The sequence below is a fragment of the Zophobas morio genome, unplaced genomic scaffold (assembly GCF_036711695.1).
Source record: "Zophobas morio isolate AGI-343-1 ecotype UQ-CSIRO unplaced genomic scaffold, CSIRO_AGI_Zmor_V1 ptg000272l, whole genome shotgun sequence".
NCBI lineage: Eukaryota > Metazoa > Arthropoda > Insecta > Coleoptera > Tenebrionidae > Zophobas > Zophobas morio.
In genome coordinates this window covers 127,754-144,764 of record NW_026972376.1, presented here as the reverse complement: position 1 = coordinate 144,764, position 17,011 = coordinate 127,754, and the positions used below count along the sequence as shown (strand labels likewise).

The 17,011-nt window shown below is 32.0% G+C and overlaps 1 protein-coding gene across 1 annotated transcript; it reads right to left on the bottom strand.

Moving 5' to 3' along the window:
* Positions 1–422: 422 nt before the first annotated feature.
* On the bottom strand, positions 423–7,896 carry LOC135119549 (uncharacterized). Its single transcript, XM_064043961.1, has 7 exons — positions 7,843–7,896; positions 5,160–5,220; positions 1,414–1,644; positions 1,235–1,357; positions 1,059–1,148; positions 776–1,010; positions 423–717 (listed from the first exon to the last, which is right to left on the bottom strand). Exons 1-7 carry the CDS (start codon positions 7,894–7,896, stop codon positions 423–425), a joined length of 1,089 nt encoding a protein of 362 aa, XP_063900031.1.
* Positions 7,897–17,011: the final 9,115 nt, after the last annotated feature.

The following is a 17,011-nucleotide window of genomic DNA, read 5'->3' as shown; positions in this document are numbered from 1 at the left end:
CTTCTTGCTACTACGCAGTACAATTCAGTAATTTAAATTCAGTTGTGCTAAACTAATAACTAGAACGTATCATAATATATAAAATAAAAATGACTGGTAAAAGAGCCTTTTCTTTGAAAAAACCTAAAATTTTTTCTCCAAAGTTTTAAAGCATAAGTCCCTATATAAAGAATTTCAGTTGAATATTTGAAGGTATCTCGTAGGCAAATTTGGCCCTCCTTAGCAAGTACAGAAAGATACATGACTACTCAATAAAAACCAGCAGACCATTACAATACTTCCCTTTTAGAAATAAAGCGCCTTAAATTTTAATATAAACTCTTTTATTGTATATTACAAAGTAATAGCCAGACTTCTATAATTAAATTATTCATATTATAAGCGAAGAAGCAACAAGGTAAATATAAACAAGTTCAAGCTTTCTATATTAAAATTGATTCTTTCGGATGATTTTCGGTAAGTAACACGATACTCGAACATAAAACTTTGATGATTTCCCCATCAAGGTCTTCAAATGCAATAATATTTCCGTCACTGTCGACTTTGTTAAGCAGTTGTAATACTCCAATCGCTTGCCCCCTCGCGTTTATCAAAGGCGCCGACAGCACGCTGCGCGTACCGGGTCCCACTAGTTTTTCAAATGAGTGATCACAAGGTGCATCCACTGCAGCGTCCGTAATACACATGTTCTTAGTGGTTACTGTCCTCCCAGCGATGCTATAATAAATTGTTCGAAAGATTTAAAATGGAAGCAGGAGCCAAATAGTAGAGTAACCTGTCCATCGGTGGATCACTAGAAATATTATCTGGAATTTGCACATGAAGTTTATTTGTGGTTTGATCGTAAGAATATAAAAGGTAGTTGGTGGCGCCTAAAGTTAGTGAGGTTTTCTCTATTAAGGACTTAAGAAGTTCGTTATGCTCTTTTTGATGCTTCATTCTGTCAGACTTTTTAGTGTCCATAAATAGTAAACTACACATTCCTAGAAGACAGCCCAAAATGATTCCCACTTAAAGAAGTGTTAGATTATATTGTGCAGCTTGAAAATAAACTTAACCTGATCGCCCAAGAGTGGTCACTATCTTCACAGACTTTAAGTTACACTGTTCATGAGACAAATTTGAGGGGTTTAACCCCAGACGAACAGCTATTTTATAGTGACAAGAAATAAATTCAAAAACAACGAAGGTAAAAGATAAGAAAACATACTTAATTAAAATAGTGGAAAAATACCAAGAGCTTCGATGGTCCCCCCAAAAAAGACTCCGGAGACATCAGAAACAACTTGGCCCAGAGCGGCGGCGGAGAGAGTGGACAAGCCAAATATAACACCAATAGTAGTGTCAATAAAGTCCCCTAACATAGTGAGGATTAAAAAGTCAATATATAAATAAGAGAAAGCTTTCAAGTACCTGCTTGTATCATTACTAAATTATCCATAAAGCCAAAACCAATCATAGGAAGCGCAGAATTCATGGCTTGCTGTTGAAGCTGTTTTGGTGTGGGAGATGGAACAGTAAAAACTTGATTTTTATGCGTAAAAGTTTTAACATCAATTAGGTGCCTCGAAGGCAAAAACAACAGGTTGTTGTATTTAACACTTAAAGAAGTTAAACTTCTTTGGTAAAAAAGGGATTCCGAGCCTTTATTAAACAAATTGTGTCCAGTAACTGGACGAAGTAGTTGAAGACAACAAATATTGCAGCTTGTAAAAACTTTCATATAATTTTCATGTAAAAAAATAAATAGAAGAACAGTTTCTTATTTATATATATAAATAGAACTAATGACTTAGGAGAAAGAAAGCATAAACTATATATAAACTCTAAGAGCGCCAGCCCATGCAAAAAAATTGGTAGATAAAAAGGTTTGTGTTTAAAAACCAATTAATTAGTAAATTACCTAAGTCATGTGTTCTTGCAATTACTACCGTAAGTATAAAAAAGTAACATGTGAATGAGATAACCCTATTAGGTAATTTAAACCATGAGCTGGATAACTAAATTAGACTTGACCAGATATGTCAAAAGTGGTCAATAAATTCATAGTGCATGCCTCTAATGCTGTCTTCCTTTTTGTTCTTATAGTTAAAAGCTGCAAGACCAGTTACTATTTTGTATACAATTTAGAGCTTTGCATGGTTAAACGAAAGAAAAATTAAGCTTTATTATGAGGAAAAAATATTTTTCGGTTTTGATGCTACGAACCAGACGTTTTTGTCGAATGTTTACCCCTGTAACGGATTAATCGCACCCAACTATAGAACGTACGCTTTCGGTGAGTTGCAGTTAACTTCGACAGTTTTCAGAGGAATTTATCTAAGTGAAGCAAACCTTCTTGGGTAAAAAACTTCATTAACGGAGAAGTTTCGGTTTTTATTGGTCGCGACTTTTGTAGTTCTTAATTTTAAAAAAAAGTTTCCATAAAGTAATTAAAACGAGGTTGTCTTAATTACTAAGGCACCTTAATAAACAACTAAATTCTTTCACTATAAAAAGAGGAAAACACTGAAAACCCAGGCCTATAACTAGTTGGTGAGTGCACGCATAGTATTTATTTGTTTACCAGAAGCCATGAGTTTAAAGTTTAAACATATAAAGCACAGAGAAGCATATCATGCTCCTCCTCTGGTTGCGGATAAATAAACTTAAGAAGAATTAGTGTTTCTATATTTGTATTTAAAAAATATATCTTTTAGAATCTCATAAGTCTTGTAACTGACGCTAAACGAGGATAAGCTTTAAGTTATTAACATCTTAAAGCATCGCAACTCTTAGTTAGTCCGGGATAACCTTAGTAAATAAAGAAACTTATTATACTTTAATAAAACGCATAGTTCCCTAATCTTTCTTAGCTTCACTTTTACCTTCTTGTCTCAAGCTGAGTCTTGCTCTTTAGATTCAAAGAATGATAGTGACCTAGCTCAGTACCGTTAGTTTTAAGTAATAGAGGACTATAAATATACTCTATCCTAAGTTTAAGTAGTTTTCTAAACTTTACGTTATGAATATAATAATGTGGTTTTATGGTCTCCTTAAGTGCGCCCCTACCGATAAGCGCAGGTATAACGATAAAGTTAATAGTATACTGGTTTTTAAAATAAGCTTTGAAAGCAGTTAACCTTTATCACAAATATTTAATTTTATACTTAAACTTTTTTCAAGTATTTTAAAATATGCATTATTAAAATTTATGCGTATAACGAGTTATAGAAGCTTTTAATAGTGGGTAATGTTTATTGTTTTTGAGTTTATATACTATTCCCTTTAGCTAGTCGAAGAGCGATGCCATGCCATTATAGGCGTCATTTGACCAAAAGAAAGTTATTCACAGAAAAATATACAAGAAATAAACCATTTTTTCCGGTCGCATTTAATTAAATATGCAAGAAAAACGTGTGTGGGCTCTGTGCCTTTGTTTACTTAGTAGTATGTGAAGTACGTATAAGGGCCTTAGTTTCTTCACTTTGATAAACCAGTATTCGGAGATCATCTGGACAGAAGCCATCAATTGGTAATACAGTACATTTTTGGTTTTATATTGAAAATAGATACTGTAAAGAGAAAAAGAGAGGAACAGTAACTTTACGCAACATAAAAGCTAGCATTAATTGTTTCCTGGTAAGTTGTACATTATATACCAAATAAAATTACAGTTTACCAAATATTTATTGTCTAAGTTAGATATTAGTAAAAATATTGACAAATATGCTCCGCCTCGTTTGATAACACTAAGAGTCTGAATGAAAAATTATATTTCACAAAAAAAGTACCAGCAGGGAACCTAAAATTCCACAACTGCCAAATTCATGGAACTACAACATGGGATCTACACTTTTACTGAACGTCGTAATTTTATAATAAGATTTTTGTGTATGAACCGGGAAGATTAAATCAGTCACGTTAAAAATCTCTTTTTAGGAGTGCCCCACATTACTAGTCAAACCTCTACAGACTTTTAAAGTTATTTTATTCGTGCAAAAAATTTTTTTGTCTTAACCTTTAGAAGTACTGAAACTTTTTTTTTACTAAAAATTAGTTCCGCTTGCAGTTTTAAACCCTCCTCAGCTTGGTTACCACTTATAGTTTACTCCTTTATAATATAACAGCTTTAATAGTTGTCTTCGAATCAAGACGCACTATGCAGGGTTTCCTAAAAACAAACAAAACTGAAAGATAATAAACTCGTTGGAAGGTCCGAGAGGGACCAAAAAGATATAAATTAAAAGTTGCCTGTGTTCCTTAGTAGTAAAAGTTTTTATACATAATATTAATAATTTAATTAAGAAAAAGCTATTTTTAAATGAAGCTTTAAGTATTTGCGAATTTTGCCTATGTTCCTTGGAGTAGAAGTTTGAATACTTTATATTAATTATTAGGCTCACCGCCGGCATTCTAGCTATATACTAGCTAATAAAACTATTCTATATAGTACCTATATTATATATACTAATATTCTGTAAAGTATAAGCACTACTTTCATTGGTCAGTTTGCTACAATGCTAATACTATACTATTCATACAGTACCAGCACCAGCATCTCATGGACTTGAGATAGTGCTACTGTGTTACTCATTCAATAGATATGTATGACGAAAGCTTTCGCACGCATTTAGTAGCTAGAAGTCATAGTATCTAGAGAACTTAGCTGCTTCTGTCAACCTGCTACCAAACTCACAATTTGCTTTCCACAGCTCACCCTGTATCTAATTACAAAGAATCGACACACACGATGGCAACGCTAATATACACCCCGCCAGATCAATATCATAAATTTTATCCAATAGGTCCCGTATAGGTATGCACGACTGCTCAAAGTTCGATACTTGTGGCTTCAATAAGCTGGAGTCAATGAACGGTACATGCTGACACAGGGAAGCTACCTGCCAATAGACCTATCTGCTACGCTGTTTTTACCAGTTTTAAAGTATATCTTTCGATATGCAGCAAACCTTCGTCTCTCCAAAGTAGCGTACATACCTCAACATGGTTAGCTAGAGCAGGGCAACCCTATTCTGGATGCTTGTTTTGCAAGGAATCCAGTGAGTTTCAAGTACTTATTATTCGTTTAAATTCACAGGACCCAATAATGCTAGAAGGTTACTAGACACTCGACAGCCTACCATGGATTTTCCAACCGGTAGACGCGAAGGACTAACGAACGGAGCAGGCGCGTCTAGAATGGGCACGACCTTTTTCGTGCGCTTGTACGATGATAACCTTAAAGACGACATATTAATCTTTACGTTAGCCAAAGAGTATTGAAACTTGACAAAAGGCTCAAGATATTAATAACAGTGTAAGGCACTTAACTTGATTGCGACTATCTACCGCCCACTAAGTAGCTGACGTAGGCAGTTCGTCAGAGATGAAGATGGCCAGCAACTAAGGACTTACCTTCTGCAGTCACAGTCAAGTTTCTCCAAAGGGGGGCCCCGAGCGCGAAAAGCAAGCATGAGACGAGACGAATAATACGAGAAAAAGTGCTACAATTCTCTTATACGTTAAAATGAAGGTGCTTAATTGTTCTATATAAAAGCATTAAAATCATTTGTTTTAAAATTTAAATGAGAAAATTACTTTTAATGACCCTTAAAGATCAAAGAGTGCTCATATTTCGATAAAGTCAACATAAACAAGATGATACAGTTAACAGAGTAGTAAACTTAAAGATAGTGTTTAACCAAGTCTAGGTTTAATTTATTATTTAAGCTGAACGATAAATGCACTAAATTAGAATGTGAATCAACATGGTTTCCTAAATCGTTAAAAGAATGCAGAAAACAAGAGATTTAAGGATTTACTAGGACTTTAGCCATAGATTTTAGTAGTAGAAGTTAGCTTGTCCAATTGTATTAAAGTCGTTTAAATGACGATCAGACATTAAGATTAGGATACCTTTCGTAAAAAAGGAGCTGGAAAGCCTAAATATTTGTTAGCAAAGTTAGCTAAATAACACTGAGGCATGCCCTTTTCTTCTCTAGAACTTTATGTTACGTTCAATAAGTAGAAGCAATATGTTTCGTTTTAGACAGGTTATAAAGACAGCATTTAATTAATTTTATTTTAAATAATTAAATCGTATTATATTATGTTTATTAGTTTGATTCTATTTTTGATATATTTAAATAAATTTAAAATTTATGGATTATAATTTTAAAAATTCTTAATTCTTATAGTAAACAATACTAAATATCATTTTTCAATTTTATGATTAAATAAATTTTTAATTACCTCAAGTAATCAAGGTAAGTAGCTAACCTAAGCAGTTGCCAATGCATTTACTATCAAGTCACAAAGGACTAAACCTTCCGCAGTTGCAGCCAAGTTGAGGAGGTGCCGCACGTCCCTCGCAAAGAGTTCAGATAAAAATTGTAAAATAGAGGCACAGGACGTGCAACAACATCAAGATATGACAAGAGAATAAGTCTCTTATCTTTTATACGAGGTTAAAGTCCTTATTTATAAAACTGACCTCTAAAAGGTCGAAAAAAAGTACTAATTACTAAATAATGTTAAGATAGTTAAATAAGGTTTAGTTAAAGTATTAAAATATATTTCATATTTATATCCTTTTTGTTAGTAAATTATCACTAGATTACTAAAAAGATAGCACAGTAGCAGAGCAGCATAGCAGAGTCTAGATTAGAAGGGGGGTTTTGTTCATTTCTAAGTTAAATTAGATTTAGTCATTCAATCAGTATTAGGTTGCATGCTCTATTTAACTCCCATAGGGTTCTCTTGCATGTTTTCCTTCACAGTGCTTTATCACATGGTGTTATCTACAGAGTTAGTCGAACCTTTTCGAGGTCGAAAGATGTTAGCTTTAATTCAGAAGTAAATTATTCTCTATAAGCCATTGGCTATGGATTTTTCTTTATTCAATACTGAGTCCTTCTTGATTTGTTATTTTAAATCTTTTATTAGTTAAATTGTGTTTTGAGACTTTAGATTCATTAATGTTAACCTAATTAGTTAGCTGCTTGAACCACCACTAGGAATCGATAACACAATGATGAATTAACCTAAGTTTTAATAAAAATTATTATTTTGAGCTTCGGTGACATTAGCGAAAGCTAATGATTGTATCAACTTGAGTCGAATAGTATAGAGACTTAAGCCGATTATTGTATTAACTTAAGCTAACCATGGTCTTAGAACCTGAGCTAAAAAGTAATTAGCCCCGCAAGGTAGAATTATTTAGGACTTAGATATACCAGTTTTGAGCAATTATTCTCCTGAGTAGAAACAGAAATGTTGCCATTACATCTTGCCGACCAATATAGAGCCAAGGTCTTGCCCCATAGGCAGCTAGGCTTAAATGGAATTGAATCATTGACTTTACGGTAAAGAAGTAAGGTTATACCACTTAACTACTTAAGCAATTTGCTAAAAAAGTTCTAATTTGGTAAAACAAAAATAACTACCACTCTAGAAAATGATAGCTAATTAAGTGTTCTACCAAAGTAGAACGAAAAAAAGTAAGAATGATTGACTTCTTCCTATTACACTTGGATCCCTGGGAAACCATGCATTTTGTCTCTGGGAAGAATTAAGAAAAGCCATAAATAAGGGCTCGCTGTCTTATATCTAATATATATACTAGAAAATAGCACTATTCAATGATAATACTAGTACCTATAATAATACAATACTATATAGGAACTAGTACTACCAAAAGCGGCCGAACTAATCGGAACCGAAGAGCAACAGTACTCTCAGCTCACGGTGAGCCAAGGCTAAAACAAGTGCCCATACTATACAAGCGACAATCCGATGATCATCAAAGTATAATAAAAGCACTAAAATCTAGTAAATAGTTAAACGATCAGTTAACTAGACCGCAGGCCCCTGGACGAGGGCTAGTGCTAAAGTGTTGCCCATTTCATACGCCATTTATGAACAAAGGTCTTCGCACGCAGTTAGTGAAGCTACAAGCACAAGTACGTATGAAACTTATATGCTTACATCCAAAGGCTATGAGTAAACCTAGAGAATTCAGGCATAACTTCCATTGCTTTTCACAGAGGATTGTTTCCGGAAGGCAACCTGGTATACATCGCGGATAAACGAAAGGTTATTTTGTTACATAGGTTATCAGTCTCAGTATGTTGTAAAAAGTTCCTAGCGGCAAGGCTAGTACCTGCTTTTATTGTAAGTATGATTCAGGTTGGAAACAATAGCAACAGTTTCTCTGATCTTAGGAAGATAACACTAGTCTAGTGAACCTATTTGATACGTAGTTTTATTATTTTTAAGAGCATGTGTTTCCACACGCAGCAATAGGCCTTCTTCTCTCCAAAGTAGCGCGTAGACCTCAACTTGCCTCAATAAAGCAGGGCAACCATATTCATGACAATCGATGGGTGCTGAATCTAGTAAGGTTTGGGTACTATTATCTTCGCTTTAGCTTACCAGACCCAATCATCGTAGAGGGTTACTAGACACTACCAGACCTTAGCTCATGTACACCTAAACACTAATCCACCTTTAAATGGCAATCGTAGTCAAGGTTCTCTATTACCGCAGGTACCGAAAGACATCGATAATAACAAACGTATCAACCGCGTATTAGATGAATCAATCCTTTTTGGCCGCTTTTACTAACAGGGTCCTGGGGACAGCAGTTCCCGGCAAGTCCTTACTAAACTGCAGAGCGTACAATCTAGCACGAAAGCGCCAAGGTATTGCTAACAGTCAAAGGCACAAGTCAAAAGCCGCGCCTCGTCTACCCGCTAAGTAGCCGACCTACACAGTTGCCAGCCTGTTTACTATACAACAACAAAGGTCTTACCTTCTGTGATTAAAGTACCAGAAAGGATGCAACACAAGCTCGTGCACCGATAAGTAGCTAAGCGCACGAGAGAAAGTGCGCAACAAAGAGGAAGTTAATTAGCTCCCTCTCTTCTATATACGTGTCAATCGCGTGCTTAAACGTATATAGTATTTACACTATTTTGGAAAAACTAATTTTTTAGTGATTTTATTTTTATTAGTGTTATTACCTATACAATATTCATTTATTTATTTAATTTCATTTATTTTTCAATAAACTCGTTACTTGATTGTTAGTTTATACATAGTACTAATACAAAGGTACCAATAATATGCATCGAAGCTCAGCAGTACGCTATGACGAGCCGCGACACAAGGAAGATAGTATGCTATTGTTAACTTTAGAAAATCAATAGTACTATATAACATGTCTAATAACGAAGCCAAACATGATTACTTTGTAATAAATGAATATACTAACCCTCACTCGTTACAGAGTTATGGATCTAGTGGCATTCGTATTTGGTACTAACCGTAAACTAGAGTAGTGTGCCTTTCAACTTAGCAGCTTTTGTCAATAATTTAATAATGAAGCGATCCAACAAGTAAATAGTCGATTCTATTTGTGTTTTATTGTTAGATTTTACTAGAAGCCATCATGTTATAAGTTAGTCATTATGTTATTTTAATTGTTTTAATTTTATTGTATGAATTATTTATTAGATTTGATTATAATATATTGTAGAATTTCTTTCATTATATTTTAAATTTTATAATATTTTATTATTAATTTATATTGTATTATGTTATATTGTGTTATATTTTTTATTTTATTCATTATTTTATTAGATTAATTTAATCAGATTTAGTTTATTTTATTTTTGTGATCTGTATAAATTTATTTTGTTTAGTTATATTTCATTTATTAGATTTATTTTTAGTATATTTATATCTTATATTTATTTCATTTTATTCTGTTTTATTTAATTAATAAAAGTACATAATAGTAAGTAGCACGTGTGTGTAATTATACATAACTTTTAGATCGGGAAGGGCTTGTAAAAGTTTGTAACCAGTTGACAGCAAGTTGATTTACATCTTTATAATTTTTATACAAGGTCAATAATAATGCTACTTTTTTTTAAGTAAACTAGAATAAATTAATTTTATTGAACTCTAGTTTGTTTTAATTCATTAATTTTCTTTAAGAAAGTTAAGTTAGTTTTCTTCCTTGATAACAAGGTTCTTAAGGATAAATTTGATGCAAAAATAAATCTGTTAGAGGTAACTATCCATATGTATGTATACAAATATAAAGCTAAATAATTTATAACCTCAATGAACTTGAATCAAGCTAGAGATCATTGTCCAGATTTATCAACCAATCGTTAATGCTAAAGCACTAGAGTACTAAAAGTTAAATAACAGAGTCTAGATGTTAACTATGGTTAAACCAAGATAACTTCCTAGTTGCAAAGATGATAACTAGCTTCTACCTCTTCTATTGTAGTTGTGAAGCAGGTTCTTTCACCTTGCTGTCTCAACCCTAACACAGGGACTAAAAGTAAACATAGAAATTAAAATAATGCTTACTTATGTATAATTATTGTTTTAAACTAAGAGCTTCGGTGAACTAGCTTAGAACGATAGCTAAAGCTTCACTTAGAGACCTTAGCTACAAAGTAAATTAGCTAACCAAGGTATAATTCTGCAAGATAGGTATGCTTAAGAATGGAATCGAACCATTGACGTTACTGTCAGTAATGTTTTACCACTAAACTACTTAAGCAATTTCTACTTTGGTGTAACAAAAATAACTACCACTCTAGAAATGATAATTAAATCATTATACCAAAGTAGAAAAAAAAAAAAGTAAAGTTAAAGATATCCTCTTTGTTTCACTAGGAGGACCTGACTCTAACTATGTTATGCAAAGCACGTCAGGCGATAATCGCGTAGCAATTTCGTCCCAGAGGCGTAACCTAAACTGGGATCCCTAGAATTAGAAAAGAGGATATCATCTTTAACTTTACTTTTTTTTTTTTCTACTTTGGTATAATGATTTAATTATCATTTCTAGAGTGGTAGTTATTTTTGTTACACCAAAGTAGAAATTGCTTAAGTAGTTTAGTGGTAAAACATTACTGACAGTAACGTCAATGGTTCGATTCCATTCTTAAGCATACCTATCTTGCAGAATTATACCTTGGTTAGCTAATTTACTTTGTAGCTAAGGTCTCTAAGTGAAGCTTTAGCTATCGTTCTAAGCTAGTTCACCGAAGCTCTTAGTTTAAAACAATAATTATACATAAGTAAGCATTATTTTAATTTCTATGTTTACTTTTAGTCCCTGTGTTAGGGTTGAGACAGCAAGGTGAAAGAACCTGCTTCACAACTACAATAGAAGAGGTAGAAGCTAGTTATCATCTTTGCAACTAGGAAGTTATCTTGGTTTAACCATAGTTAACATCTAGACTCTGTTATTTAACTTTTAGTACTCTAGTGCTTTAGCATTAACGATTGGTTGATAAATCTGGACAATGATCTCTAGCTTGATTCAAGTTCATTGAGGTTATAAATTATTTAGCTTTATATTTGTATACATACATATGGATAGTTACCTCTAACAGATTTATTTTTGCATCAAATTTATCCTTAAGAACCTTGTTATCAAGGAAGAAAACTAACTTAACTTTCTTAAAGAAAATTAATGAATTAAAACAAACTAGAGTTCAATAAAATTAATTTATTCTAGTTTACTTAAAAAAAAGTAGCATTATTATTGACCTTGTATAAAAATTATAAAGATGTAAATCAACTTGCTGTCAACTGGTTACAAACTTTTACAAGCCCTTCCCGATCTAAAAGTTATGTATAATTACACACACGTGCTACTTACTATTATGTACTTTTATTAATTAAATAAAACAGAATAAAATGAAATAAATATAAGATATAAATATACTAAAAATAAATCTAATAAATGAAATATAACTAAACAAAATAAATTTATACAGATCACAAAAATAAAATAAACTAAATCTGATTAAATTAATCTAATAAAATAATGAATAAAATAAAAAATATAACACAATATAACATAATACAATATAAATTAATAATAAAATATTATAAAATTTAAAATATAATGAAAGAAATTCTACAATATATTATAATCAAATCTAATAAATAATTCATACAATAAAATTAAAACAATTAAAATAACATAATGACTAACTTATAACATGATGGCTTCTAGTAAAATCTAACAATAAAACACAAATAGAATCGACTATTTACTTGTTGGATCGCTTCATTATTAAATTATTGACAAAAGCTGCTAAGTTGAAAGGCACACTACTCTAGTTTACGGTTAGTACCAAATACGAATGCCACTAGATCCATAACTCTGTAACGAGTGAGGGTTAGTATATTCATTTATTACAAAGTAATCATGTTTGGCTTCGTTATTAGACATGTTATATAGTACTATTGATTTTCTAAAGTTAACAATAGCATACTATCTTCCTTGTGTCGCGGCTCGTCATAGCGTACTGCTGAGCTTCGATGCATATTATTGGTACCTTTGTATTAGTACTATGTATAAACTAACAATCAAGTAACGAGTTTATTGAAAAATAAATGAAATTAAATAAATAAATGAATATTGTATAGGTAATAACACTAATAAAAATAAAATCACTAAAAAATTAGTTTTTCCAAAATAGTGTAAATACTATATACGTTTAAGCACGCGATTGACACGTATATAGAAGAGAGGGAGCTAATTAACTTCCTTTTTTTAAAAGTTGCCTGTGTTCCTTCGCAGTAAAAGGTTTTTAATACTTAATATTAATAATTTAATTAAGAAAAACTATTTTTTTAAATTAAGTTTGAAGTATTCGCGTTTATCTTTTGGCTTTAAAATGCAACTAACTCAACTCTTTTATAAATTTTTTTAAAAATAGACAAATGATAATTAGTAGCTCCTAGCTTAAGCATTACATCGTTTTTTTTAATACCAAACCCTAATTATAAAGTAAACCAGGCAACCTAATACCATATATATAAGTCAGTTGAAAAGTAACTCATTAGCCCTCCCGTATTTCTGGGCCCCATGTAGCCTTATAACCGATTAATTGGCCCCAACTAGCGATTTCCCTTTTTAGGAGTTGCCTTTAATTTAAACATATGCTATTTTCCTAGTGGCCTGAGTTCGATTCCTAAAGGCAGACTCGTATCCAAAAAAGGTCCGAACCTGGAGGTCTCTGAGCCACCCTACCCCAGGATATAAAAGAAGGTGTGCAACCTTACCCATCATGATGAAAGGGGAAGCGTGGGGCTTGCTATCTTTTTTATGAATTAGTCGCAGTTAAGGTGGGAGGTTTCCTATTAGAGTTCCGGTGTCATTAATTTAAAATTTTGTACAGAAAGATTCGCTTGTATGCTTGGGAATATGAAAAGCCTTTAGTCTTCAATTTGTAATTTCTCAGTTAAATAATGGCAAATAACGTTCGTAAAAGTTTTAAAATACCTCATATACTTTTGGTATGATAATTTTAATTATAAACAATAGCTACTATAGTGACCAACAATAACAAGGTAAATAAAACTTTGCGCTACAACATAAAGCATTAGTTTTTAAATTTTTTACATGAAAAGTTTTCTTTATTTAAAAAATAAATTTACTTAAGGAAAGTCTACTTAAAATCCTAATTTAAAAGCTGATACAACAGTTAGAAGGGATAGTCTTAAAGTTAGATATAAATAGTTTTGGAAGAGAACTGAAACCACTCTGCTCAATTTAAGCCAGTGTTTTTACCAGTACTTATTTTTGAGTCCTTTTTGTTATCAAATAAGGCAGGTAGACTGCTCGCATTACTGGATGAATTACTAGATGTACTGTTTACGTCTGTTTTTACTTCTGAGACAGCGTCTATTTTAGTAGGAATAGGAAGATTGACAGTGTTTTTAGCAAGGCTCTTCTTCATCTTGCTCTGAGAGTCAGTATTTCTTATAGTACTGGTTGTAGGGGTACTATTGCCAACTGGAAAATGAGAAGGTAATACAGTGATTTTTGTCTTGTTCAAATCTTTCACGGGATTAATCTCATCACCTGTAATGAAAGGTTGTGGAGGGGTGCAGGCTTCCATCAAGAAAGTTGACACGTTGTGGAGTGTTTTGTTATGGGTGCACCATTCATCGGGAAAAGCAAGTTTGTCCTGATAATGGATGCGCGAGCAACAAAGGAATGTTGAAGAAACTATTATTCCCCTGTTTAATAGTGTTTTAACAAATATGCAAAGCGAGCAGCTTAATTTATTTCTTACAAGTTATGAAAGTTAAAAAATTCTTTAAAAGCATTAGGGCCGATCCAGATTGTAGGATTATTTTTTAAGTTTCTGTTTTTATAATAAAAGATAAACTGTTGAATAGCATATATAATTATAATAATAGTAGGTAATTTCCAGCATTCAATAGTTTAAGTTATAAATGAGCAAATATATTCTAGCTGCTTTACTTACGGACCTACGGGTTTAACAAAATTTAAAAAAAGGTCTTATAATTTTAAAATTTTTATTTTCTCGCGCTATTAATCGCCCTGTTCTCAGCTTTAGCTTTACAAGGGATATATATTGTCATATAGAAAACTTACAGGTAATGTAGCGCAGTAAGCTCCTTAAACGAATCACTAGCAATTGATACGATAGAATTTTTATCGAGATGTCTATGGTCAACAAAAAAAATGTTTATTATTCAAACTATTTATGTAGTTATGACTTGCCCCTTTTCTAACTTTTTAACTTCTTATACGTTTTTATTAACTCCGATGGCAGCTAAGAAACTCACGTTTTAATTATAATTTCGTTTTGTTTAAGAGCAGACAATTGACCCTGTTAACTATACAAGTTAGGTTGCCCTCCCAAGGGAATAGTGAACTTAGGCTAAACAATTGTACTTGTTGTTTAACGTATACAGAAGGAAGAAAACTATTTTATTCATGTGTAAAGAATTCTTTTCGGTAGAAGGAGAAACTTACAGTGCTCCCAACTTGGTAAGCCCTCCAAATGTGTCACTAGTTATTGAGGTAAGCGAATTACCACTTAAGTTTCTGGAAAATAATTTAAGTTAACAAAAGTTACTATAATATATATAATTAATATTTGTAACAAAAATAAATCTACAACATTTTTTTATAGACCAACTACTTACTAGGATATTGCCAAAATTTTATAAGTTATCATAATAATAAATCTTGGTATATCCCTGTAATTTCAAAACGCTTGACTTACAATGTATACAGCTCTTTAAGTTCCGAAAATGCCCCCGATGTAGTAGATGTTATCTTATTAACTTCCAGCACCCTACAAAATAAAGAGTTATGGAAAACAGAGTTTACTTCAGATTTTTTTGGAAAAGCTTAACAATTTTTAAAGGGGAGTTTAAGTTTTCCATAGCATTATCATGTTAGAAATTTATACACCGAATAAATTTAAAGCACAGTTTAGCTAAGAAGACATAAATTTTCGTCTAAACAAACCTATATAAAATTGATAAAATAATAACTAATTACTTAAGTAGCCTGTAGTGATCGCTACCTTGCGACGTAGCGCATAAAAATTTAATTAATTAAAATTGTGCTAGTTAAAATATATTCGCTATAAAAAAAATATAAGAGTGTGTTGTTATCAAGAAAGGATAACCGGGATGTGGGGCTCGAATCGATGCCCTAGCGGTGCGGTGGCTTTGAAGGGAGGAGGCTAAGTGGGATTTTTTTTAGTTGGCGCGACTTTTTTGGCGAAAACTTCGCTGTATAAGCGCTTATCCGAGGTGAGCCACGAAACCTATATTAAGAGTTTCTCGAAGTTTCAAATGGTGTTGCCGACTTAGAGAAGCTAACTCTATTGCGAAAAGTTAGATGGACTATAAGCGGCCGGCAGGGTTTTAACCTCCCATGATGCGAAAAAAAAAGATGTGATGTCGGCGATGTTATAGCTCTCAGGGCTTTAAAGGGTTTTTTAAAAAGAACTACATAAAAAAGAAACTATTTTAGCTTAAAAATGAAGAGCACATATTTTTGTAAGTCTTATCTTTTTTTAAAAAAAAAAAATTAACTTTCAGACATATTACAAATAGTCACGTCTTGAACTCTTAAATTCGTACACTTGGGACTTACAATTTTTTCAAATTGCGGAGCCCTTTGAGCGAATCCTTTTCAATTATCTGAAGGCTGTTGTTATATAACCATCTAATTGTACAATAAAATTTTAGCCACTTTCATAATTATCATTTAATGTGGTTATATAGTTCAATAATAAGCATGTCGTTAACAATTTTTTAAAATCTTTTTGTCAATTAAAAATAGGTATAACGTTTTTATAATTAGACTTTTAAACAGTTATAATTATTCTATTATTAATCTACCTATAATACTTACAGTGAAGTCAATGCAGACAGCTCGGAAAAGGCGTTTGCTGCAATTGAGCTGAGATTTACTTTATTAAGATATCTAACGCAGTTTTGTTGAATAAATTAAATGCTATTGGTTAGGTTAGGGTTGGGATTAGGTTAAGGGTTGAAAGCGTTAATAATTTTATTCAAGAGTAATACTTGTGTAAGCAATATATATAATCCCTTTTAGAAATTAAACTTACAGTTGTCTCAAGTTGGAAAGCCCTTTGAAAACATTATTTTTGATTAAAGTAAGGTTGTTAGAGGCCAAAGTTCTTATAATTAGTAAACAGTGGAGTAAATGCTCGTTTATAATTTTTCAGATAGTAAGTGTTATTATCATATATTTAGTAAATAATGAATTATTCGTTGCCCTAATTCTTATTTGTTAGTAGTACGAGTAAAACTATAAATATAGATGAGCAAAGAAAACTTTATATTGAATCCGGTAACTATTAGGAACTTACAAAATAATTAACCCTCTTAAATCAGAAAATGCACCTTCAGATATAGTGTGAATATTATTAGAATCAAGGTTCCTTTATAAAGATGAAGTTATAAAAATGGTTATTTACGGAGTATATTTATATACGCTAGGTAACAAAGGTAAATCACTTATATTAATGTATCCTATTATTAAATATTTGCTTAAGTTAATGTGTTAGGGGTATAATGAATGTATGTATACATACAAAACTTCAAGTTTATGGAGCCCCTTAAAGTCTTCTTGACCTAATGATGTAAGCTTGTTGAAGGACAAATCTCTAAAAATAAGTCATTATCA

Bases quoted from the DNA above. Each gene is read 5' to 3' on its own strand.
- LOC135119549 (XM_064043961.1), bottom strand. From the start codon at position 7,896: ATGGCGTATGAAATGGGCAACACTTTAGCACTAGCCCTCGTCCAGGGG. The intron at 1,645-5,159 runs GTTAGTCCTTCG...TGTTTAATAAAG, and splicing joins TAGACGCGCCTGCTCCGTTC to GCTCGGAATCCCTTTTTTAC. The intron at 1,358-1,413 runs GTACTTGAAAGC...TCACTATGTTAG, and splicing joins TTTAGTAATGATACAAGCAG to GGGACTTTATTGACACTACT.